Raw genomic sequence first — 27,092 nt, forward strand, 5'->3', positions numbered from 1 at the left:
TGCGTTTTGGCCTTTCGTTTACATGAAAGCGAAGCTCAAAGTCACCAAAAACCCCGTCTTCACGTTGGCTTGTAAACAGAGAGAAATTGACATTTAGTCTTCAAAACGTCACATTATGTGACAGAAACGTCACCAGCAACATGAGTACCACCTGTGTTTACAATGTGTTTGGCCACCGTCAATATTTTCTTGTATTTTACCTGTTTTATATTCTAAAGTCACGCTTAAAAGTAACTCCACTTCTCTGTCACTCCAAACGAAAGACTCTCGTTCATCTTGGAAGTAACTGGAAGTTACTTGTGTCATTTGTTGATGTTTTTTTCCAGGATTCTGATTGGCTAGCATGACTTTATGCTTCTCGTTACACTGCCCCCTGTAGGTTTGGCTGCTCATAGCACCTTAACAGCGTATGTATGCGAGTTTGTGTAAATTATGGTATTTTTCAAAACGTAGAGGGGGAAATTTTCGTTTTTTTAAATACCCGGCTATGTGTAAACGTGGCTTAAGTAGCAGCCCAGGGCTGATTGCAGATGCGGAGCAGGAGTGGAATGATGGAGAAACCATAGTGACATGAGGAGGCGGAGCTGGCAGGTGAGGGAGGCAGGTATGGAGCTGGAGTGGATCTGACACAGACATGTCCACCAAATGGCTTTGAAATTGTTTATCAATGCCATTAAAAATAACCTTTTTTCTACAAAAGATTTTAACAGCTTTGGCATGCAGTGTATAGGCATCCTGTCTCAGCAAAAAATTACTTACAACAGTCTCGGTAGGTATAGCACCTGTGGATTATTTTACCCTATTAAATTTATTCACGCTGTTGAGCCTTCCTGGATGAGCAGGATCATAGTAAATTTCATACATTGTACTTTCCAGCAGTGTGAAGATGCGTCTATTTTCATCAGCATTTGAATAAAGCAAATCTGCACTGGTACTAAGCTTTAGTATTCATATTCATATTTTAAGTACTGATTTTATCGATTGTTCTTTTTCCCTTTTTTGTTTTATGCTTTTTTTTATTTCTTAAAGCACCTTGAATCACTTAGTTGTTGAATTGTGCTATACAAATAAACTTGACTTGCCTTTCCATGATGACAATTTCTAATCAAGAAATTAAGAGGCAGTGTCAGAAATCAAAGCCTTATGATAAGAGGAAATCAAAACCCTGGTAGTGACCTACTAATCTATCTTTGCTCTTTAAAATGGTCCAGGTCCCGATCCAAGTTTCTTCCCTCTTAAAGGGGAGTTTTTCCTGCCACTGCTTGGCTTAAGGTTAATCTCCCACTACGTGAGTTTTTTACTTGCTCTTGTTTTCTTTAATATTTGCTCAAGAGCCATGGTTTTAGTCTAAAAAAAACACTATATAAATGAAATTGAATTGAATGGCACCCAGATTATGAAGTAAATGTTTTTAAGGTAAATCATGTAAATCTGTCTCAAAGTAAATCAAAGTCAGTAATAATAAATGTTGTTTCCCATGGAATCATAGTTAGTGAGGGGTTACAAAACACATACGATGGGATCATGATGGAACATTGTGGTACTCAGCAAGAGGGCTTTTACTCACTCTTACATTTTCTATAGATATGAGAGAAATGCCTAATACTCATATCAGATCACTGGTAAGTAGTGAAAATGAAACGAATTTGGAATAAACAAACTCAGGGACGCTTGGTCACGTTGACTTTTGAATGGAGTGAAGCATCGTTCTTTTTTCCACCTGCCCTGTCGCTCCACACCGAGGGTACGTGTACCGCTCATTTCTGCTGGGAGAATATCAGATGTTCTGATACTCCAATGTCAACCAGAAAGTAAAACGATGACCATTTAAAACCACTGATAACTGAGGAAAATCTTTGGATCCCTGTTGTATTGAACAGAGCAGGAGCACATGACACTCGGAGACAATCGTTTATTGATTATTTTTGATCACTTGAACAGTTACAAAGCAGAATGTAGCCAATGATTAGTTTATTAAGCAAAACAAGAAAAGTATCAATATTATTGATGGAATAATCATCTGTAGTACATGATGTTCCTTGCTTGATCAAAGTAAAGTAACAAAGATGTGACATGTTGTCATTGATTAGGGAAAAAAAGGCAATAAATCTTTATTCATTCATTCATTCATTCATTATCTTACCCGCTTTATCCCTTGCGGGGTCACGGGGGTCTGCTGGAGCCTATCCCAGCTCATTTTAGGTGAGAGGCAGGGGTTACACCCTGGACAGGTCACCAGTCCATCACAGGGCCACACATAGAAACACACAAACCATGCTCACAATCACACTCACGCTCACACCTACGGGCAATTTTAGAATCATCAATTAACCTAGTATGCATGTTTTTGGACTGTGGGAGGAAGCCGGAGTACCCGGAGAAAACCCACGCAAGCACGGGGAGAACATGCAAACTCCACACAGAAAGGCCCCTGCCGGGCCTGGGAGTCGAACCGGGGACCTTCTTGCTGTGAGGCAACAGTGCTAACCACTAAGCCACCGTGCTGCCAATAAATCTTTAATGAAACAAAAAAATCCAACTGAAAACACCCTTGAAGCAGCTGCTAATCAAAAGGATCTGCTTCAAATTTGGTTATGTTTTGTTCAGAACTGTGACAATATGATGCGATTAAATCACTTTTACACAGCTGCATTAATGCACTTGTATGTAGCCTGATCAGCATTCAAGCATTTTCCCTCCACCAAAGTATCAATTAAAATCAGACTCTTGGTCTCTTCTCCGAGCACAACGAACAGCTGACGCTGAGATTCAAATGCTCACGCTGTTATCCATCACCAATGGGTCCAGGTAGGTGTATTTTATCTCCATGTTCTTGTTTCGGTCGTTGATTTCGGTGCTTAACTTCTTAAGCTCTCGTTGGAAGGCTCTTATCTTCAATCGGGAACGTTCTTCGGTGAATTGTTTCTGCGGGTAGTCACCAAGATGGACCTGCAGAGGTTAAAAACACTTTTAGTTTGTCTTCTACAAGCGTTTATCAGCAGAGAATCTTAAAGGTCCCCGTAGTCGCTCTTGTCTCATCAGGTGGACCCTGCAACGTTGTTTCTAAACTAAATCTTAAGTGACAGTGGTGACTGATTGGATGTTGAGTACATGTGAACAAGACAAGACTTGAAATGTATCACGTTCATGTGTCTAAAACTAGTGAGAACATGAAGGGCCTACTGCCCTGTTGGTTAGCATGTGATTACCTTAGCTGGAGTTCAACAAAATGCCACTTAAACCAGAAACATCTTGATTCAAAGCTGCAGCTCAACTGGACTTTAATGTGACCGCAGTGTTACAATGTCAGGTTCAGCTGATGCATTGAACACGCCACGAGCTGATAGGGCCATAAACCAGTTCAGACCCCACAACACTGGCTGAGTCAGTATACGTGTTGGTAGGAAGAGTGTTCTGTTTCTGTGTGTGAGCGCGATCGATGAGGAGAGAGTTTGGTGTGAGAGAAATGCTACAGTACACACAGATACAGGGGGAACCGCAGAGGTTGGGGCTTTCTGGGTTTTCATTTTTCCTCAGTGGCCACGGTTACATGATGTTTTTTAATTCGGAATTAATTATTCGGAATTAAATAATTCTGAATTAAACTATTTTCCTTCGAGTTTACATGGAAATAGTAATTCCGAATTGAGGTTTACATGGAAAACATGTTTGATCGGCTTTATCCAATTCCACTTAAGGTCTGGGGGTTGGGAAGGTTCTGATTGGATAGGGGGGCGGACCGGAAGAAAACCGGAAGAAACCAAGAAAACAAACTTAGCCGCTACAACTTTGAAAAGCTCACAATTTTTATGCTTCCTGCCATCTGTTCTTTTAATTATTTCCAGGTCCTCCAAGCTATTTATTAAATAAATGTTCTCTGCTCTTGACCAGCGTTTACTGCGTGCTGCATCTTGAAACTTTGTTTGGAAAACCAGCCCAGCGTGGAATATAAGCGTCATGGAGACAGACGGGGGAGGGAACGAGCAGAAAGAAAGACTGGAATTAATTTAAAGCTGAATGAGTGTTTACATGATCGCAGAATTATTCTATTCGGATTTAAAGTCGGAATTAACCAGCCACTTACTTCGGAATTAAGTTTAATTCGGAATGGCCATTTTCATTCAGAATTAGGCTTTACATGGTAATTTTTACTCATTTTAAATTTAATTTTAATTCTGAATTAAAGAGGAATTAAACTTCCCATGTAAACGCACTGATTGTGGTGTATTAGAACCTCAACTTTATGTTCAGTTGCAGACATTTTTCATGAGGTCTTGACGACTTACCGCATCAGAAAATGTCTTGCTGAGCAGCCAAACAGTAGCCATGGAATTAACTGTTGTTTCAATGTTGGGGAATGTGGCCAGAATTCTTTTTTGAGTCACTTCCCCCTTTGTGGTTGGTGGCGGCAGCTGCAGGCTGCAGGGGGCGTTGGGCATCCAGCCGTAGAAGTCATACTGCAGTGAACCAAGACAGGTAACATTAACTGGTGATCCATTTTCCAAGTTTCCATGTTGATGCAGTAGCTTATTATCCCAGCTTAAACCAGCCATCTGAAGTACTTTTATTCGTTTGTGTGTATTTAAAGGCTGGAAATGCTCTCAGCACAAAACAAACAAACAACGCAGTTGTCAGAAAAAGTATGAAACGCAGTCCCTGAGGGCCAATGCCCCTGAAGCTTTAGAGGTTTTCCCTGCTCCTGCACCGGAATCAGATGCATTGTTCAGCATTGTTCAGCAGCCTCCAGGACCAGAAGTAGAAACACTGATGAAGATTAATCCATTTGTTCCTCAGACAACTGAAACATTCTACGTCTGGGTAAAATAGAGAGATTCACCTGTCCAGTGTTCACAGCCGAATGCTGAGCAGAGCAAGTGTACATCACCATGGTAACGAACTTGACCAAGTCAGGCAGACTCTCAAACTTGTCTGGAATTCCTAATAATAATAATAAAAAAAAATGCATTAGTTAAAGACATTCATGTGAGTAGATTAATGGTGTGTAGTCTATGAAGTGAACCTAAAGCCTTGCAACCATCATGAATTCATCCACCATTCTCTTTACAAGAAAGGAATCCATGTTTGAAGATGTCCAAAATCCAGTTCTGCACTTCACAGTCTTGCTCGACCTGATTGTCATCTTTGTAGTAGAGACCGAGCATTTCCTCCACAAACCTTTAAAAAACAAAAATACAATGAGTAAAATAGATTTCCACGCCTGTTGGAGGACACATGTAATGTGATGTCACTGGATGCTGCCATCGCAACACTCAGGTCAGGTCAATTCAGTTCACTTTAGCAGAAACAGCTGAATGTTCAAAAGGCATAAATGGGAGGACTCGTCTGATTGAATCTGAACTTTAGTTTGGTAATCCAAATATTTTTAGGTGATTATGAACACTTCCTGTAAGATAAGAGGGCCATTCTTCAACATGCATACTTGTTTGTTGTTGTTGCCAAAGTACCATTTCAATTCTCAAGCCCAGATCTGGTCTCATACGGCCTAAATCCACGTTTTAACTTTAAATATTTTAATCAAATACAATACAAAGCTGACATCCGCCCACTTAATCGAAAATAAAAAAAATATAAAAGGTATAATTCTTCAACTTGAGTGTCTGCATTTCTGAAAAGTAGAAAAGCCACAGCTAACAAGTGCCTTTTCAGTTTCTGGCAGCATAGTTGATGAATGTCCTCAATATTGAATTCTATTGATTTGGATTCTACTCTACATTTATTATGACGCTGAAGTCGTTCTTTGATTCACCATAAAACTAAATGAAACTTAAAAGAAACCTTTTTTCAAATTGTGAAAACACAACAACTGTTGTTTTTTGTAATGGACCACATTCTACTAAGTCCCAGCAATCGAAAAAAAATGTGCAATTCATAAAACCATTATTTTTGACTAAAGGCAATCAATCATCAACTACATGTATGTAATTTTTATTGCCGGATTGATTCAAAAGATAAAAAGGAGAGAAATCTGTTTGTCTGTTAGTAACCTTATTTTGTAAATCATTTTTTTTGCTTTATGGAGGTTGGACAGCTATTCGTTTGTGATGCTTAGTGACCTGGTTTTAGTTCTTAATATAACAATTATCCATCTTTTGTGGATTCATTATCAGTATTAGAGTTTAGCCATCTTGAAGTAGGCTAGTGTATGAGCATCTCATTCTCATAACCTAATCTGATTTTAGCCCAAACCTCTATAATATATCAGGACTTCCTTGGGCATAAGAATGCCTGGTACAGTGGAACCCAGAAAATCGTTTCAGGCTAGTTGCAGTACCTGTGTCAGCAGCTTCCAGGTCTGAAATTAGGGCAGTCGTGGCTCACCGAATTTCCTGATTCCCTCATGTCAAAGTCAAATTAAACAGTAAGCCTACAAATAAGCTGATCTGTTAATACAATAAACCTTCTGTAATATGTTATAAAATAACTCCTTTTACATGGAAAGAACACCATTTCCATTCTTTCTCCTTTCAACAAATGAACATTCAGAAAAGGATGGTGGTGTCCTCAACTGAGATATCTGTTTAGATAGTTGAAGTACTTCAAGTACCAAGACATTAACCTTTCCCATTTTATCCAAGCCTTCACTTTTGAATAATGAAAGAAGGATTTGTTTCCTCTGTCAGACTTAAAAATGAAAAAGTTAAGTTCCTGAGGGATTGTGGATGTGGTTCTGCCCCCAAATGCTCAGGATTAGGGATTGAGTGGAAGTCGTACTGATCTGGATTGTATCTAACTGCATTTACACTGAAGCTGTTAAGTCTGTAGAGTGTCCGGAGAAGACTTCTGTTGGGAATGGGCTTTGTACTGATAATCTGAAGTAAATTAACCCATAGGAACCCAGACCCATTTCTACTGGGGTTACCTAACACAGACCAAGTGGACTGTGTACAACCTTTGCAGTGCATTTAGTAGCAGTGTGACACCTTTATCACCATTGGTCCTTATGGGTTAACGTGTTTCTGAGTAGAAAAACTGTGTGTAGGACCTGTGGATGATGTCCCAGAGCTTCTCTCCATCCTCCTTGTAGTAGAAGTTTGGCACATCCTCCAGCCCACGATCCTTGATGTCATCTTTTATGCAGAGGGACCTGTACGTCAGTGTTTTGAGGGATCTCCTCATGATGGTCCACATGCCTTCTCCACCAGAAGCTGCAAACTGGACAGTTCAATCTCCTTTAGACGCTTTGCATGACATTGGAAAGGGAAACACTGCTGGAATCAGAGTCATGCTTTGATACCTTGGTGAAGACTCCATCTTTAGATATGAGAGACTTTCGAGCGTCACTGTTGATGAACAAAGTGTAGCGAAAGTGTGGAATGAGAAGCTGGAAGAGAGAAGAAATATCTCATTATTTTCTTTAACTGTTTAGGACGTGTTACTTTTACAGTACTGAGAAAAAAAAGTCCTAAGAAGCCTCTCAGAAGTTTTCATGTTTATCAAAGGTTAAATGACCCTCTGGGTTTATTTTATATATTTTGACAAATTACTGGCCATTTCTCAACTATCAGTTCGGGTCATTAAAATACCACACTGATTGACCTTGAGACAGTCCCCTGAGGTTGAAGTGGGAGCAACTTCACAGAGGAGGAGGAACAGAAACCTGGTTGTCACAGATGACATACTGGTGGAGGATTGAAGGGTCTGGGAGAGATGGGTCTGTAATGCAGCTGCAGAAAAGGAAAATCGATTTTCCGATTTTCCTTTTTTTAACATCGTCTTGATTAATAAATCCGATTTAGATTTAAAATCGATTAATCGCACAGCCCTAGTATGTGTATATGTGTGTATGTAGATATATATAGATATAGAGCAGATGGAGTTAATATAGAGATAGTATGGTGTAAATAAGTATATTTATATACATATTTATATGGGCATGTGTGTACAAATATATAGAAATATCCAACTATGTGTATGTATGTATAGGTAAGTGTGTGAGGACAGTGTTTGAGTATAATTATAGTATAGTTAGTTATTATAAATACTTGTTAATAAATGATTAGTGAATGGGGGTAGGATTAAATAAGTTTACACTTCTTCCTATTCCTTTTTGCACACGTAATTAAGATATATCGTGTTAAAGGATGAAATTATAATTCTTTTTTTTTGTTTGTTTGTTTTTTTCTTATCTTCTCTTTTATTTTTTTGTCTTTTACATGTACAAAATCAAATCAAATCAAATAAAACAGACCTCATTCAGAACGAGTCCCAGACTGAATTCTTTCTAGGGACACAGTCCCAAACAAAAACAAGAAGGTCATTCAAACATTGCTAGAGCAACCAGACTGGAATGCCAACAGTTGTGTATGTGTTGTGTTTGTGTGCTTCTTGTGTCCTTGTACGGGTTACAGAGAAAGTATCAGAACACCACGTTTCGTCAGCTGTAGGTACCTTGTACACAGGATGCACCATGGGAAGGTTGCGCTTCAGTGACACTGCAAAAACGTCAGCCAGCAGGTGAGTGCTCAGCAGGTGACTGTTGAGTTCATGCAGGTTGAAATCTGCACTTCGCACAAAGATCTTTGCCAACAGCCAGTCGCAATGATCGGTGGGACGAAAGACAGGATTGTCCTGTCCTGGAGTCTGCTTCAGCTGCAGAGGAAATGACAGCAGGGACATAGTTCTGGTTAAAGGAGCCGTCTGTAAGAAATGGCCAAAACTGGTACTGCAGTCACTTTCAAAATATTGTTGAGCGGCGTGTACCCTCCCCCTCCTCCCCCCGACCAGAGGTTGCCAGGTTTTTCATCCAACACGTTCGTAGCGGCTGCTGCGATAATTAGAGCCGAGCTGGCAACCCGGATGCCGAAACAATACTGACTTGGTGATTGGGAGATAGGTGGAGGGTGGAGCTTCAGAAACAATACTGACTTGGTGATTGGGAGATAGGTGGAGGGTGGAGCTTCAGAAACAATACTGACTTGGTGATTGGGAGATAGGTGGAGGGTGGAGCTTCAGAAACAATACTGACTTGGTGATTGGGAGATAGGTGGAGGGTGGAGCTTCAGAAACAATACTGACTTGGTGATTGGGAGATAGGTGGAGGGTGGAGCTTCAGAAACAATACTGACTTGGTGATTGGGAGATAGATGGAGGGTGGAGCTTCAGAAACAATACTGACTTGGTGATTGGGAGATAGGTGGAGGGTGGAGCTTCAGAAACAATACTGACTTGGTGATTGGGAGATAGGTGGAGGGTGGAGCTTCAGAAACAATACTGACTTGGTGATTGGGAGATAGGTGGAGGGTGGAGCTTCAGAAACAATACTGACTTGGTGATTGGGAGATAGGTGGAGGGTGGAGCTTCAGAAACAATACTGACTTGGTGATTGGGAGATAGGTGGAGGGTGGAGCTTCAGAAACAATACTGACTTGGTGATTGGGAGATAGGTGGAGGGTGGAGCTTCAGAAACAATACTGACTTGGTGATTGGGAGATAGGTGGAGGGTGGAGCTTCAGGCCAAAACAAAAAATGACAACATAAACATCAGTTGAGGGCTGCAACTCCTCTTTTTAAACTGGAATATCCTGGCTTGAGTGCTGTTGTCAGTGACATAAGTATTTGAAATGAACATGATTTTTAAATGTCTGTTGACATATCAGGGTCATTTTATGATTTGTTTTATTATTGCTCTTACATACAGCTCCTTCAAGACTGAGGTGGACCGACGGAGAGTGTTTTTTTTACTACAGGTTTGTCTTTCTTGGCTGATCACTAACAGGGAATTTCCCATGAAACCTCTCAGCGTGGTGATAGAAGCAGCAACTATTAAACTTCCCAGACATGTTGGGCACACATGCTGAACACATGTTGAGACGAAAGCTTTGCCGGTTTTGTGTTTGTGCGCTGTTGGTGAAATCTATCTAAGTTGTATAATTCTACTGAGAGTTCCTGCTGAAGGAAACACCTACTGAGGGGTTCTGCTGCTGTAGTTTGAATCTACAAACTACTGAATTATTCTTTCAGGCTTGATCTAATTTCTCTACTTTTGGCTTGTTGTGCTGCGACATGCCCAGAGATGGAGCTGTTTTACACCGCTGAGGCAGAATTAAATTCCCAACATTCACAGACACCACCTATAAGCACCGCTACTCATGTCTTACATTTTCCTGTTGCAGGAAGCGTCCAGATAACAAAACTCAAGTCTCAGTCATATTTGAACTGTTGTCTCACCTGAATGGCGATGGGCTTCATTTTTCCACCATCCAAGCGGAGCAGAACAAGAGGAGCCGCCAAGTACTGCTTCTTCTCATTGATGATGTTTGTTTCCACTTCGTCCAAAATCTTGTAGTCACACAGGAAAATGTTTCCATTCTGTTGGGAATTTCAGGAAGAATAACATATGATTTGATTTTGATTTGATGATTTTATTTCAAACATGCATGATAAAAAAAAGAGTACAAAAAAGTAAAAAAACTGAATACATATACATATATATATATATATATATATATATATATACATACATATACACATACATATACACAGGGCTGCACATAATTATTTTGGTCTGGTGCTCAGAGGAGCCCCTGGATATGTGACTTGGGTCTCCAAAAACGTGGTGACCCGTCTCGCCGGATCGATAAAAGAGGGATGCAGGAATAAGTTATAGGCAAAACGATATTTATTCACGTATAAAGATGAATTAATAAATTATGGTGCGTGTTAGTCTGTAGAGTCAGTATAAAAGTTACAGTTTTTATCGGCCAGATTGGGATGCTCATGGCATATTTTGCACATAGTAATAAAGGATGCCCCGATTTCAGCAGCATAGGAGCCAAAAAAAAGCCCCAAAACTTCTAAACTGCATAAAAATGTGTTTATTTTATATGAAAAAACGTGTTCTTTAATAGCATTGAACTTGCATGACTGTACAGACAGCCAACCATATAGCAGCTGAAATAGCCTCCTATTCTATGTATATCCACGTCAGCCAAGGTGTAGAATATTGCTTCAGGTGAAGAATTTGGTGTAAAAGTTAACTTATTTCAATAATCAACTAGAATTTGGTGTAAAAGTTAACTTATTTCAATAGTCAACTAGAATATGGTGTAAAAGTTAATCTATTTCAATAATTCAACTTAAAAGGAAACTAATATATTACCTAGTCTTATTACATGCAAAGCAAGATATGTTGAACCTTTATTTGTTATAATTTTGATGATGGAATTGTTTATTGATTTCATAAAATATTCTCTAATTTATTTTTTATTTGGGGTTTTCATAAACTGTGAGCCATAATCAGAGAGCAGCGTCTTGCTGGTGCAGGTAACTGCTGCACGCAGTGACGGACACTGGCTGATTTATGGTTCCGCGTTGCACCAACGCAGAGCTTACGGGGTAGGATACGCGGGAACGCGAGCGTACGGTACGCGTCGCCGCGTAACATCATGCAGCCACTTCTCGGCAAACACACGTTTTCTGTTTCTATCCACGGGTAGTGGTTCAGTTTGGCGTCTCTTTATATGAGCCCCAGCTGTTGGTACGCAAAAGCGCTTCGCAGCACAAGATTGACAGCGCACTGAGGATTTTGACGGCGCATGCGCTCTGACAGTATATATATATATATATATATATATATATATATATATATATATATATATATATATATATATATATATATATATACTGTGTATATATATACTGTATATATATATATATATACTGTATATGTACAGCACTTGGGCAGACCTCACGGATCCACCAACACGTTCCAAATGGAGTAGGATTAAAGTAACCACTTATCCAGTTCTACCCCTGAATCTTACATACATTCTTACATATAACAAGACGAGTTTCAATAAGCTTACTTATAAAACACCCATACCTACTTTAATAACTGTTCTATACAGTGATATAATACTCAATTATATATAAAGATAGTCAAAATCAAACAAATCAAGGCAAACAAAAGAAAAGAAAACAAAACAAATCAAACGTCCAGCATTTAGTTGTGCTACTATGTATGTATGTAATAATAGAAGTAATTATAATGCATAGTATTACATTTTCATTACTTTACTATAATACTACAATATAATAGAGAACAATAGACAGCAATGATATAACAATATACGTGGATAACTATATAAGAGTAGATATGCTATATATACACTGGTTCATATATTTACCTCCAATTATATACATAGAAATTACTATAAATCTATATATCGACATATCTACATATAACTATAAATCAATATATATTAATAGAGATATAGATACACAAATACTGTACGTATAATATAACTCAATATATCCATATACATACCTACATATAACATATCTATATCCATAATATACATCTATATATCTACATATATTCATAAATGTACATATCTACATGTTTATTCGCATCTGTATTTTGAATAGAATGTTTCTTTGTATCTTTTTTTAAAATGGTGACATGTTTTGACTTTGTTTTAGCTCCAAGCTCAGGCTGTTCTACAGTTTCACTCCGTAGGTCGACATGCAGAAGCTCTTCAGTGTTTGTGCGTCTGTTGAGAACTTTAAAATTAAACTGACCCCTGAGGTTGTAGCCTCCCTCTCTTTCAAAAAATATCCCCTGTATATGTCCCGGTAATTAATTGTTCTTGGCTTTGAACATTAGTTGTGCTGTATTGAAACTGACAATATCCAGAAATTTTAGTGATTTGGATTGTAAGAATAATTGATTAGTGTGATCCCGGTAACCTGCGTTGTGTATCATTCTTATTGCTCTTTTCTGCAGTATGGTTCAACATGGACAGTGTCAGTCTCATTAGCCTCAGTTTCTACGTACCTTTATCTCCTCCTGGAGCTCCACATTACTGCACACAGGAAAGTTTTCAGGCAAGGCTTTACAACGTTGGATCAGCCTGGGGTTGACTCCATTTAGAAACTGGTAGCCAAAGAAGTCATCATCCATCCAGTGTTCACGGACATAATCTATAGAAATAACTTTTTACTCTTCTGCTTTTATATTTGGACCAACAAGATGTCAGCGTCACAAACATGGATGTAATTCAGAGAGTAAAACCTCCAAACACTTCAGCACACACTGTCCCTAAGTTTGATCAGCAAGATGGACCCGTCATTTCAACTTGAGGCTCCAGGTACAAAAAGACAACAAGGTATTAATCAGAGGTGTCACGTAAAGAAGTACAAATACTTTGTTACTTTACTTAAGTAGAAATTTTGGTTATCTATACTTCACTGGAGTAATTATTTTTCAGACGACTTTTTACTTTTACTCCTTACATTTTCACGCAATTATCTGAACTTTTTACTCCTTACATTTTAAAAACAGCCTCGTTACTCTATTTCATTTGGGTCGTTAATAAAAACTATCCAGTTAAATTGCTCCGTCCGGATAGAGTGAATTTGGTTGTGGTTGTTTCAGATGTTCTTGTCCAGTTTTGTTCTTACATCCGTTCCCTCAGATTCCTGCAACTAAACTTGGATGTGCATTCCAATAAAGGTTAGGATAAATGATAACATGCCTCTGAAGTTTGACTTTTTGCACCATTACAATACTTATAGGCAACTAGTCATCATATCTCCTGCTCTCTGAAACACATGTTAATGCTCAATAGTACACATATATGGTTCTTTAATATATTTATATTAACACATGTTAATGCTCAATAGTACACATATATGCTTCTTTAATATATTTGCATTATACTAAGATACATTCATTTTCAATGGCTTTTGTCCTAAATGGCTTTTTTCCCCCTTACATTACTTTTACTTTTATACTTTAAGTAGTTTTGAAAGCAGTACTTTTATACTTTTACTTGAGTAAAAAACTTGAGTTGATACTTCAACTTCTACAGGAGTATTTTTAAACTCTAGTATCTATACTTGTACCTGAGTAATGAATGTGAATACTGAAGACACCTCTGGTATTAATTAATAATTAGTGCTGTCAGTTTAGCGTGTTAATTAGATTAATTAATTACGCTGCTAATTAACGCGTTATGAAAATGAACGCAATTAATTATGAGTGGCAAAATGCGTGAGCATTTTTAATTTGTCCCATTGAGGGACCTGTAGTTCACTTGGCAGTAACAGGTCACTTCCCTCCTGCTGCTGGTCAAACTAACACAGACCTGGACGACTCAGGGGAGACTCAGCTAATCTTTGCTAGAGCGACTCTAGCCTTTGAACGGCAAGTTTATGCATGAAAAGAAAGAAGACGGGACTATCAACAAGAACGCAGTGCTTTGTACATTTTGTAAAAAAGAATGTTCCTATCAGCGGAGCTGCTCCAGCCTGAATTATCATTTAAACACTAAACAAGTTCCACTGTAAACGTTACAGCTACTAGTACTTGAATTGATGTATTGAATCAGCTTTAGTTTTAATTTTGAATTGAGTCTGCTTAAAGCAGCACAACGTAACTTTCAGCTTTTGTTGAGTTTGGCGTCTCCTTTGGACAAAAGCGGTAGTGCTTTACCAGTAGTGTGGCAGGGTTCCTACCATGCTCCTCAAAGTTACATAGTGCCAGTGAAGGTGATACAGACCCCTCAGACCATGACAGAGGTTCATTAAACCTGTTGGAAGTTGATGTACCATCACAATAACTCTGGAAATATTATATTAAGGTGGAAAAGTTACATAGTGCTGCTTTAAGTGCCTATTTGAGACTCAGCCTTATTTTATTTCTGAATTTTATTTATTTAACTGTATTTGCATTGCATTTTTGAATAAAGCACCTGGCCTAATTGGTTTGCTGATGTGCTTGAGCTTTTTCTTTTGAATTTCATTTATGAAACACTTCACCAATAAAAATTTGGATTTCAAATCTTCTCTTCTTAGTGTATTCAATCGATTAGTCATGCACTGCAATTTTAATGTCCTAGAATTCGTATTCTTTATTTGGAGACCTTTGGCAGATATGAGGTTAAAATGTGATTAATTAGATTAATTAATTATAAATCCTGTAATTAATTAGATTATTTTTTTAATCACCTGACAGCACTAATTTGGACCAACAAAATTTCAGCATCACAAACATGGATGTAATTCAGAGAGTAAAACCTCCAAACACTTCAGCACACACTGTCCCTACATTTGATTAGCAAGATGGACCCGTCATTTCAACTTGAGGCTCCAGGTACAAAAAGACAACACGGTATTAATTCGTAAGATATCAAAAAATTCTATCCCAGTACAAGACGCAGTCACATTAATGGAACAGTACCAGAAACGGGAGTCCGGTGCTTCTCATACAGGGATCCGATATCCCTGATAGAAGTCCACTCATCCTTGTGCAATATCCATTCTTCCAGTTTCAGCTCTATTATTCTATAAAAGAAGAAGTCAGTGATTTGATGACTTTAATTCAAAAATGTTCACAAGTGTGCAGTTGTATAGGAGTTTCTTACGCTTTGCCTAATGTGAATCCTGCTTCTATCTTCCTGCTCCGGGAGTATTGGTCATCATAAGGCAGCGAAAAGGGGCCATCAGCCTTCATCCCGTAAGGAATTCCTTCCTTATGTTCATCCCAGCTGAGACAATCAGAGAAGTGCAGTTTTAACAGAGTCTGCAGGATTCTGTATGTTTGTATAGATGCTGAGCCGATGCGATTGATTCACGACGACATATTTTGAGCTTTTATTCAAACAAGGATGGAGGTTTTTAGATCTTCCACCTCGTTTCTACATACATTTGTTAGGAGCTGAACGTCAACATCATCTTCTAAAACCTAAAATATACCTTCTACGAAAGGTTTGATAATTGTTGCTATGTTAAAAATAAGTGAAGTATAGAGATAATGATAGATGTTTAATGTGAAACTCTCAAGAGGAGGAATGTAGGAAGAGAGGACGTGGACTTAATTAAAACTGATGTTAAAGTGTTCAAGGTCTCACAATAAATGCTAAGTTATTTTATAGTTACAACCTCAGGTCTTCACTCATTTCGCTCAGAGTCCCTAATTTAGTCTTTTTCCATAGTTGTTGTTAATATTCCATGGGAAACGGCGAAGCTTTGCTGTCATGATAACGGTTACATTTTCTCTGTTTCTCTGTTCTCAGATGTATTTCCCTACACTGAACATCAGGGGGTGCAACATGAATGTCCAGTACTGTTACGAAAACACAAATCTAGAAACAGGTTTTAGTTTTTGGAAACACAGAGCTGTCCTCGTAGAAGCACTGAGGTCTTACCAGTAGATTGTCCTTTGCCTATCAATCTCCTGCTCCCGAATCCTTCTGAGTTCCTCATTGTCCTGAGACCACAAAGCAGCTAAAGAGAGAAAAAACAAGATGTTGGGGTTTTCTTCAGCCTCCTCATCACCTCCTGATTGCAGGAGTATCTATCATTACTGTTCAATTCAATTAAATTTATGTATGTAGCGTCTATTACAGAAGTTGTCTCCAGGATCTTTCCAGAGACCAGAACATAAACCCCCGAGCAAATTATTACATAAAGATAAAATAAACACTGGCAGGTAAAAACTCCCCTAGTGGGAGAAAAACCTTAAGCCAAACAGTGGCAAGAAAAACTCCCCGTTTGGGAGGGAAGAAATTGAGCGGGACCTGGATCATAAGGAGGGACCCTTCTGATGAAGACCAGTTGGGCAGAGCAGGAAAAGAGAAAACAGACAGAGAGAATGAAGAACAGAGAAAGGAGAGACACAGACACAATGGCTAACTGGTGCAATACAGGGATGACTATAGAGGGAAAGCGCATGACGTCACAGATGCGACTTCACAGCGGGTTACGCCCACTGAGTGGCAGAAAGACTGAGTGTCAGAAAGACTGAGTGGCAGAAAGACTGAGTGTCAGAAACACTGAGTGGCAACGTAAACTTTCAGTTTGAGCAACTGGAAAACATCTAAAATGGGAAAGAGCTGTTGTGCAATCGACTGTATTCATGGATTTAGCAAGAAATCAGAGTTATCGTTTTACAGACTGCCAAAAAATAAGCTTAAGAGAGACAAATGGATCGCTCGAATTCACAGAAACAACTGGATTCCAGGCACCGAAACGTGGATTTGTGGTTCCCATTTTGTATCAGGTAATGTTGGATTTTTGGGTAGCTAACGTTAAACGGTCAAATCATAAAGTTCGGTGTCCTCATCACTTTAATTTCTACAACAAATCCTAACTTGAAGTTGGACCAAGCGTCAAGACTTTTGTAAGGCTTCAAGCTTTGCTTCGTGTATTTCCCCGGCGTAGAAATTAAGTACATATAAATATCAGGAAACTGGATTAGTGGCCAAATATTAAAGTCCATGGACCACTGGTTCTTGGTAACTGTACCAAATATTAATGTCCATGCACCACTGGTTCTTGGTAACTGTACCAAATATTAATGTCCATGGACCACTGGTTCTTGGTAACTGTACCAAATATTAATGTCCATGGACCACTGGTTCTTGGTAACTGTACCAAATATTAATGTCCATGGACCACTGGTTCTTGGGGTAACTGTACCAAATATTAATTTCCATGGACCACTGGTTCTTGGTAACTGTACCAAATATTAATGTCCATGGACCACTGGTTCTTGGTAACTGTACCAAATATTAATGTCCATGGACCACTGGTTCTTGGGGTAACTGTACCAAATATTAATGTCCATGGACCACTGGTTCTTGGGGTAACTGTACGGGTCACTGTCAACTCCAACTGACTTTAATTTAAGCCCATAATCGGTACAGGTGTAGACAGCAGACACTGGGGGGGTCAGAGGGGCTGCAGGTCAGTGGATCATGGTGGTGTCCCCCTGCAGCGTAGCTCTATAGCGGCGTAGCTCTATAGCAACGTAGCTCTATAGCAGCTGCTCTATAGCAGCAGCTCTATAGCAGCAGCTCTATAGCAGCAGCTCTATAGCAGCAGCTCTAGGATGAAGCTGTTTCAGACCAGCTGCTCTAGTCTGGTCCTGCAGCTGCAGCTACGACTACTGGCTGAACACACTAGAGTTTACACTAACTACAGGTTTACTAACACTAACTAGAGGTTTACTAAACAGAAACTGTTCATCTTCATCAAACGTGTTGAGGATCTCCAAACCTGTTCCTTCTCTGAAGCAATGCCCTTCATCATCAGTGATCCAGTGGTAGATGGGAAAGCGGAACTTCTTTCCGATGGGAGATTCCACCTCTGCAATAGTAGGACACCACGAATCTTCAAACCCTATAGACGATTTATCAAGCTTAATCAGCAAAATTTTCCCAAGGTCGTCAGGGCAGGATATGGCACCACTGTACTCCTACAATAATAAGAAAGAACTTTGAGAACATGTACAGATGAAGCTGATGAATATTTGATCAGCAGCATCAGTTAAACAATGTTATCACTACAAAGATGAACTAAACCAGATGATGTTACATGAACTCCTGGCTTAGACATCTCTGCGGTCACAACTTGCAGCGTGGCTTTAGCCATGACTAGACAAAGGTAACAAAGTTGTCTTTAAAATGTATGCAGACTTACATTTCTCCATGAGAGTGAAATGCCCCAGTGGATATTTGTTTTTTCACTCTTCCCCTTTTCTCCTACCAGGGTCACATCGACCCAGTCTTTGGTCTTTGCCCCACTCGCATCTGACAGGTGAATGGTCACGTGATAATCCACTGGCATTTTCACGAAAGAAGGATCCTGACTGGAAGACAGCTGTCAACAAAAACAGCAACAACCATCAATATCTGGACAATGATCCAGCATCCTTCAAGTGACATGTTGGAATAAGTTCTTACCTGTTTTAATCACACCAAGAAGTTCTTTGAGGAACTGCTCTGCAGGTAAAACTCTACGGCCGAAGTTCCCTTTTTATACTTACAGAGTTGTGGGAGTGGTCTGTAGTCAGCCCTGATAACGTCCCGTTAGACAGGTATGAACCTGAGATACAGTACCACAGAAAAATTATGCAACATTTCTAGGTGTGTTACGAAACCCCTGGTCAGGCCATGTACAGGTGTTGAGACCAAGGGTCACATAGCATGACATTTAAACCAGTAGGGAACCCAAGCATTAAAAGGTGCAAATAACGGAGACAATACAGGGTTTTTTTTTTTTTTTTTTTTTTTACCTTGTCTGCACACATATTATTGATTGATACCATGACGGTAGAAACCAAAAGTGTATATATGTGCATTATTACTATATTTAATATATATACATATATATACGCACACATATGCATACACATACATAAATATACACATACAAACCCAGTGTTTTTTTTTTTTTTGTTTTTTTTTGTTTTTTTTTTTGGGGGGGGGTGACGACATCCACTGCCAATCCAGGAAGCAGGAACACACGGCGACACACGTCAAGCACTGGATGCACTCTGATGAAGACCAGTTGGGCAGAGCAGGAAAAGAGAAAACAGACAGAGAGAATGAAGAACAGAGAAAGGAGAGACACAGACACAATGGTTAACTGGTGCAATACAGGGGTGACTATAGAGGGAAAGCGCATGACGTCACAGATGCGACTTCACAGCGGGTTACGCCCACTGAGTGGCAGAAAGACTGAGTGTCAGAAACACTGAGTGGCAACGTAAACTTTCAGTTTGAGCAACTGGAAAACATCTAGAATGGGAAAGAGCTGTTGTGCAATCGACTGTATTCATTGATTTAGCAAGAAATCAGAGTTATCGTTTTACAGACTGCCAAAAAATAAGCTTAAGAGAGACAAATGGATCGCTCGAATTCACAGAAACAACTGGATTCCAGGCACCGAAACGTGGATTTGTGGTTCCCATTTTGTATCAGGTAATGTTGGATTTTTGGGTAGCTAACGTTAAACGGTCAAATCATAAAGTTCGGTGTCCTCATCACTTTAATTTCTCCAACAAATGCTAACTTGAAGTTGGACCAAGCGTCAAGACTTTTGTAAGGCTTCAAGCTTTGCTTTGTGTATTTCCCCGGCGTAGAAATTAAGTACATATAAATATATATTTTATACTTACAGAGTTGTGGGAGTGGTCTGTAGTCAGCCCTGATAACGTCCCGTTAGACAGGTATGAACCTGAGATACAGTACCACAGAAAAATTATGCAACATTTCTAGGTGTGTTACGAAACCCCTGGTCAGGCCATGTACAGGTGTTGAGACCAAGGGTCACATAGCATGACATTTAAACCAGTAGGGAACCCAAGCATTAAAAGGTGCAAATAACGGAGACAATACAGGGTTTTTTTTGTTTTTTTTTACCTTGTCTGCACACATATTATTGATTGATACCATGACGGTAGAAACCAAAAGTGTATATATGTGCATTATTACTATATTTAATATATATACATATATATACGCACACATATGCGTACACATACATAAATATACACATACAAACCCAGTGTTTTTTTTTTTTTTTGTTTTTGTTTTTTTTTTTGGGGGGGGGGGGGGTGACGACATCCACTGCCAATCCAGGAAGCAGGAACACACGGAGACACACGTCAAGCACTGGATGCACTCTGATGAAGACCAGTTGGGCAGAGCAGGAAAAGAGAAAACAGACAGAGAGAATGAAGAACAGAGAAAGGAGAGACACAGACACAATGGTTAACTGGTGCAATACAGGGGTGACTATAGAGGGAAAGCGCATGACGTCACAGATGCGACTTCACAGCGGGTTACGCCCACTGAGTGGCAGAAAGACTGAGTGTCAGAAACACTGAGTGGCAACGTAAACTTTCAGTTTGAGCAACTGGAAAACATCTAAAATGGGAAAGAGCTGTTGTGCAATCGACTGTATTCATTGATTTAGCAAGAAATCAGAGTTATCGTTTTACAGACTGCCAAAAAATAAGCTTAAGAGAGACAAATGGATCGCTCGAATTCACAGAAACAACTGGATTCCAGGCACCGAAACGTGGATTTGTGGTTCCCATTTTGTATCAGGTAATGTTGGATTTTTGGGTAGCTAACGTTAAACGGTCAAATCATAAAGTTCGGTGTCCTCATCACTTTAATTTCTCCAACAAATCCTAACTTGAAGTTGGACCAAGCGTCAAGACTTTTGTAAGGCTTCAAGCTTTGCTTTGTGTATTTCCCCGGCGTAGAAATTAAGTACATATAAATATATATTTTATACTTACAGAGGTGTGGGAGTGGTCTGTAGTCAGCCCTGATAACGTCCCGTTAGACAGGTATGAACCTGAGATACAGTACCACAGAAAAATTATGCAACATTTCTAGGTGTGTTACGAAACCCCTGGTCAGGCCATGTACAGGTGTTGAGACCAAGGGTCACATAGCATGACATTTAAACCAGTAGGGAACCCAAGCATTAAAAGGTGCAAATAATGGAGACAATACAGGGTTTTTTTTTTTTTTTTTTACCTTGTCTGCACACATATTATTGATTGATACCATGACGGTAGAAACCAAAAGTGTATATATGTGCATTATTACTATATTTAATATATATACATATATATACGCACACATATGCGTACACATACATAAATATACACATACAAACCCAGTGTTTTTTGTTTTTTTTTTGTTTTTTGTTTTTTTGGGGGGGGGGGGGTGACGACATCCACTGCCAATCCAGGAAGCAGGAACACACGGAGACACACGTCAAGCACTGGAAATCTGCAACAAAAAACCACAAACAAAGCACGAAACCGGCACGGAGCCAACCAAAACAATAACAGCAATCGACCTAAATCTTGAGATCTGATCGCAGTCTGAGCTAAGCTATCGCTACCGCTACCTAAACCCAAAAACTAGAGAGCCAGCATGCAGGTGAACAAGCCAGTGTGTATGTCTATGTGTGTGTGTGTGTGTGTGTATGTATATAATCATGCGTGTGTGTGTGTGTGTGTGTGTGTGTGTGTGTGTGTGTGTGTGTGTGTGTGTGTGTGTGTGTGTGTCTGTGTGTGTGTGTGTAATAAACCAAACAAAGCTCCACCTGAAGTGTATCTATAGTGGGGGAGGGGGGGGAGCAACCCCGCCACCCGCGAGACCAGAGGCCGACACGGAAAAGCCCGGAACCCAGGCCATCGGCAACCCCACAGAGGGGAGAAGTAGGAGGGAGGCAACCCACCGCCTGCGAGCCCCCCCCCCCCGGCGGCGGCCGAGGGGGCCCGGGGGCGGGGCCCCCACGGCGCGGGAAGAAGCAGCCAGGGATCCCGCGGCGGCGGACCGCGACCCAGGCAATCCCCGGCCACCCGGTCCGGGCCGGACACGCGGCCAGGAGGCCCTCACCCTTCAGGCCAACGACCCCCACCCGGCAGGGGGCCAGCCTGCCCGGAGAGACAGAGCCGCCCCGGCCGCCGACGCGGGCAGGCGCACCTGTCCCCCACGAAAGTGGCCCTCCAAGACCAGAGGGGCGCCCCGCCACAGAGGCAGCGGGGGGGACCGGAGACGGGCCCGGAGAGAGGGAACCCCCCAACAAGGCGACACCCGTGCAGGCCCGACAACGGAGGGCCCCAGACCCAGGCATCCCATTCATTCATCCATTCACCTATCCGATACCTATACTAATAATAATATAATATACTATACATAATAATAATAATAATAATAATAATAATAATAATAATAATAATAATAATAATAATAATAACCATCTTTGTATAATATAATATTGATAAATTATTAAGTTTTGATGTCCTGCCAATGGAGGCTCAAATCCTCCATGGCAGGAACCTTCCAAACCGCATTCTCACCGACACAGACATACAATCACGCACCGTTTCCTCCTCCCCGGGGGGGTCCAGCACCGCCAGAAGGCACCCCAGGCTGCACGGCGGGCCCCGCCAGGCCCGGGTAACCCGACCCTCCTGTCCCAGGCCGGTGAGGGAACGCGGGTGATGTGGGACCCCCTCCCGCCCCTGGTGTTGAGTGCATGTGATTAATGCCATAAAAACAGGGAGGGGGAGGGCCAAGTATCGATTGACACCGACCCCCCCCCCTCCCGAACTACGTGTCCTTGTCAAATGTATTTATTAAGTGTTGAATGTGCAGTGTCTATTTTGCTGTTAAAACCGTGAGGCGGGGAGTGCCGGGCCACGCGGGACGGTGCCCCCCACGACCCGGACCCCCCGCCCTTCGCCTATGTGCGTATGAATCGTGTAGGGGGGGAAAGAGGGGGAGCGGAGGCCGAAGCCAGGAAGCAGGACCAGCAAAGCCGGCCCTGATAAGACACCCGCGTCCCCCCACCGGCCATCCAGTAGACGGGGGCCGGCCCTCCGAGCCGGGCCAGGGCCCCACCGTACCTCCACGGGCGCCCCCGTTGCCGCCGGAGCCCCCAGACGGAGGGGGAAACGGTCCAACATCCTCCCATTCATACTGACAACATAAGACATAGATACCTGGGAATAGTGCCACCCCGCCGTCGCGCCCGCCCGTGCACCCCCCGGTCAGGGGAGGCCCGCTCCCCGGACCCGGCCCCACCCCCCCCCCCCCCCCCCCTCGAGGCCACCCCGGCGGACACCCCAAGGGTCACGGAGTCCCCACATCCGCAGGGGCACTTGGCCCCCGCCCAGCGACGGAGGACCAAGGCAGCAATGCCCCCCCAGCGCAGACAGCCACCCCCCACCCAGGCAGGGCCGGGCCCTCCGGGTGGGACCCCCACGTCCACGGCCCAGCCCCCCCGGGAGGCCCGGAGACGCCCAAGCCACAGCCCCCCGCCCGAGCCCTCCCCAGCCACCCCCCCCACCGCCATGAGGCAACCCCCCCCATAGGCCCCCAAGGCCCCCAACGGCTAGGGACAGGGCCCCGCGGCCCCACCCACCGCCCCCCAGGGGCCACCAGAGGCCCGCGCCCCAGACCCCCCAAGCCGACCCCCAACCCCAAGGGCTACGAGATCACCACCCCCCGCCCCCACTAGGTAACGAAGCCAATAATCGGGGACAATACAGGGTTTTTAACTGGTGTGCTTGATTTTACTTACACTCCAGCAAGATATTTACAATATTTACAAATGTACAAAGTAACAAAACAAAAGTATGCCACTGCCAGGGGACGTGGATGTTGCCAAAATAACAATTTAAGCAGCTAAGGAAATACACAGTTCTATCTAACTGTCTAATAAGGAAACCAAAAGCCTGTCTGCCTAACTACACTAACCAGTGGGACAAAAATACAATAGTGGCAACCATCCCTTACCTAATGTGACTAAACATAGATTCTAACTACGTGATGCCTGTGTATAGGGGCCCCCGTCTTACCTGTCCCAAGGCAGGGCATATACACCAGACTATTTAGCAGAATAATACAGCAGGGTGTGCTTCTGGACTCTAGCAAGTAACCATCAACTTGCTGTCAGAGAGAGCCAGCAGGAACTGGCAAACAGCCCTTTTATAGGGCACAGGTGGAGTTGATTGGAGGAGGGCACAGGTGGAGATGATTGGTGGAGGGTACAGGTGGAGGGCAGAGACAGGGAACCAGAGGCTGGCCAATGGGAGATGGGTGGTGAATGGCTGCTGGTTATGGACCTCACCTGCAGAGAATGAGTGGTAGGGAGGGGAGGAGAAGGTGGAAGAGAAATGCAGAGCCACAGAGAATCAACCTGATCTCACAAAAATCCGTGAAATGCCCACGACCTCTCACCACTATTTTCCGTGGTACCAACACGGAAACTGGTAAAATTACGTGTGGGCACCACGGATATTGTACCATGCAAAGTCAATGGGATCCGTGGTAGTGATATATACACGAATTATGACATTATTATTATTTATATATTATTCTTATTTATAGTGGCTAAATTATGCGTTTTTGTCGCGCAAGGTACGGTTTTTTACTGTCAGTTTGTAAAAACATGTTTTTAACGCTGTTTTAGCAGTGTTTTAATGAGGTTTTAATCTGACCACCACGGATATAGTACTATGCAAAGTCAATGGGGTCCGTGGTCGTGATATATACACGAATTATGACGTTATTATTATTTATATATTATTCTTTGTTATAGTGGCTAAATTATGCGTTTTTGTCGCGCAAGATACTGTTTGTTACTGTCAGTTTGTAAAAACATGTTTTTAACGCTGTTTTAAGAAGAGACAGGCGATATTTAAAGTTTCTCCCATTTCGTCAACATGGATGTATTATATAACTGGATACTGTACCAAAATGGCCGCCCATTCATTTCAATGCATTCTGCTCAGCCAGCGCATCCGCCGAAAAAATCTCGGACTTCCTGGTTTACTTCCTGGTACACAGGCCCATAGAGCATGCGCAGTTGAGTCACCTCCCATGATGCTCTGGGGCCTCCCATCATGCCCCGGGGCAATGAGAACTAGTATTAATATAATATGTATTAAAATAATATATTAATTCATGTATATTATTACATAGCATCACATATTTGATTAATGTATTAATATAATATAATTACATAATATATATTAATATAAAACATCCGTGGAATGCACGGACACGGCTGTGACGTCATCCGTGACGTCACGCCCAGAAAGAGACTTTTCTTTGACTTTTCTGGCCGTTATAAAACATTTTTGACGGATATAAAGTCCATGACTTAAAAATATAGAATACAAAGATTAGTAATTGCCGGTGATTACAGCTGGAGGTGTCCTGTGAACAGTTTTAGAGGCTTCTCTTTTACTATTGCGGTCTATGCGTCTATGCATACCTGCCAACACTCCCGATTTAAGCGGGAGTCTCCCGATTTTCAACCATTTCTCCCGCCCTGCTCCCGATTTGTAATTTCTCCCGCTTATCTCCCGATTTTAAATTGAAATGAGTCAATGGTGTTTCACGTGTCGGGGTTCCTGCATGGATGTATTATATTAACGGGTTCCTGACAAACCTGGCAACCCAACCCAAAAGCACTGCCTACGTCCAAGCTCCGCCCCATGGAGCTGCCAATCACCCCCCCAGTCTCGCGCTCAGAAGCCACGCCGATTTTTCCCAGTGGCCAGCCGCGGTACTGCAACAAAAAATCCCATGGGGCCCAGAAAGATTTTTCCCATAGACCGCAATAGTAAAAGAGAAGCCTCTAAAACTGTTCACAGGAACCTCCAGCTGTAATCACCTGCAATTACTAATCTTTGTATTCTATATTTTTAAGTCATGGACTTTATATCCGTCAAAAATGTTTTATAACGGCCAGAAAAGTCAAAGAAAAGTCTCTTTCTGGGCGTGAAGTCACGGATGACGTCACAGCCGTGTCCGTGCATTCCACGGATGTTTATATTAATATATATTATGTAATTATATTATATTAATACATTAATCATATATGTGATGCTATACATGTAATAATATACATGAATTAATATATTATTTTAATACATATTATATTAATACTTGCGTCATTGCCCCGGGGCATGATCGGAGGGCCCAGAGCATCATGGGAGGTGACTCAACTGCGCATGCTCTATGGGCCCGTGTACACGGAAGTAAACCAGGAAGTCCGAGATTTTTTCGGCGGATGCGCTGGCTGAGCAGAATGCATTGAAATGAATGGGCGGCCATTTTTGGCACAGTATCCAGTTATATAATAGATCCATGCTGCCAATACGTCAACGTCGCCGCCATATTGGATGTTCAAGACTGCGCTGTAAACTAATACAAGTAAATGGACTTATTTTCATAAAGCGCCTTTCTACAAAGAAATGTACGTTTTACGTCTCATTTATTCATTCACACACGCACTAATATACTTGGGAAACAGTTAGGCACCAAATATAATATATTTAATTTTCTCAGATGGCAAAAATAAGAACTTTATTGATCCCACATAGGAGTAATTCATGTTATATCAGCTATAGAGAACAAGGTAGTGCCGAAAAACAATATATATCCCTCTTCACAAAAATAAGAAAAATAGAGAAACATATTCTCTCATCAGCAAAGCATTACAAAAACATATTTTAAGTTTTCAAGTTACAAAATAACATATTTGAACCATTTTTCAGATTTCTTCAGTTATTTTATTGTTTGGAAAATGGTTAAAATATGTTATTTTGTTATTTGAAAATTTGTTTTGTTTGAGAAAATGCTTTGAAAGAAATGTGAGGGAAGAGTTGGTGGAGTATCAAGTCATAGCAAGCAAGGATCTCCCACAGGAAGAGAGAGTTGAAGGTTCTGGGTTCTTCTAGGGAAAGAGGAGAGCTTTACAAATCTGGCATCACTGATGAAGGCAATACTCTGCATCCCTCA

The 27,092-nt window shown here is 41.4% G+C and overlaps 1 protein-coding gene across 1 annotated transcript; it reads right to left on the reverse strand.

Moving 5' to 3' along the window:
- Window positions 1-1,897: 1,897 nt before the first annotated feature.
- LOC133450782 (polyunsaturated fatty acid lipoxygenase ALOX15B-like) lies at window positions 1,898-18,813 on the reverse strand. The gene is made up of 15 exons (XM_061729658.1): window positions 18,708-18,813; window positions 18,445-18,624; window positions 18,022-18,220; window positions 16,170-16,248; window positions 15,387-15,509; window positions 15,203-15,306; window positions 12,797-12,942; window positions 10,189-10,329; window positions 8,410-8,610; window positions 7,256-7,342; window positions 7,004-7,173; window positions 5,054-5,175; window positions 4,838-4,938; window positions 4,287-4,457; window positions 1,898-2,949 (listed from the first exon to the last, which is right to left on the reverse strand). The coding sequence occupies exons 2-15, from the start codon at window positions 18,589-18,591 to the stop codon at window positions 2,770-2,772; spliced, it is 1,971 nt and encodes a 656-aa protein (XP_061585642.1). The 5' UTR covers window positions 18,592-18,624; window positions 18,708-18,813; the 3' UTR covers window positions 1,898-2,769.
- Between the last annotated feature and the right edge of the window lie 8,279 nt (window positions 18,814-27,092).

Source organism: Cololabis saira, chromosome 9 (genome assembly GCF_033807715.1).
Source record: "Cololabis saira isolate AMF1-May2022 chromosome 9, fColSai1.1, whole genome shotgun sequence".
Taxonomy (NCBI): Eukaryota; Metazoa; Chordata; class Actinopteri; order Beloniformes; family Belonidae; genus Cololabis; species Cololabis saira.

What these genes read in the sequence shown, in the direction of transcription:
- LOC133450782 (XM_061729658.1), bottom strand. Translation starts at nt 18,591, where the DNA reads ATGCCAGTGGATTATCACGTGACCATTCACCTGTCAGATGCGAGTGGG. An exon ending in GGATTCACATTAGGCAAAGC is followed by an intron (nt 15,307 to 15,386) that starts GTAAGAAACTCC and finishes CTTCTTTTATAG; the next exon opens with AATAATAGAGCTGAAACTGG. An exon ending in GCACCGGACTCCCGTTTCTG is followed by an intron (nt 12,943 to 15,202) that starts GTACTGTTCCAT and finishes TTATTTCTATAG; the next exon opens with ATTATGTCCGTGAACACTGG.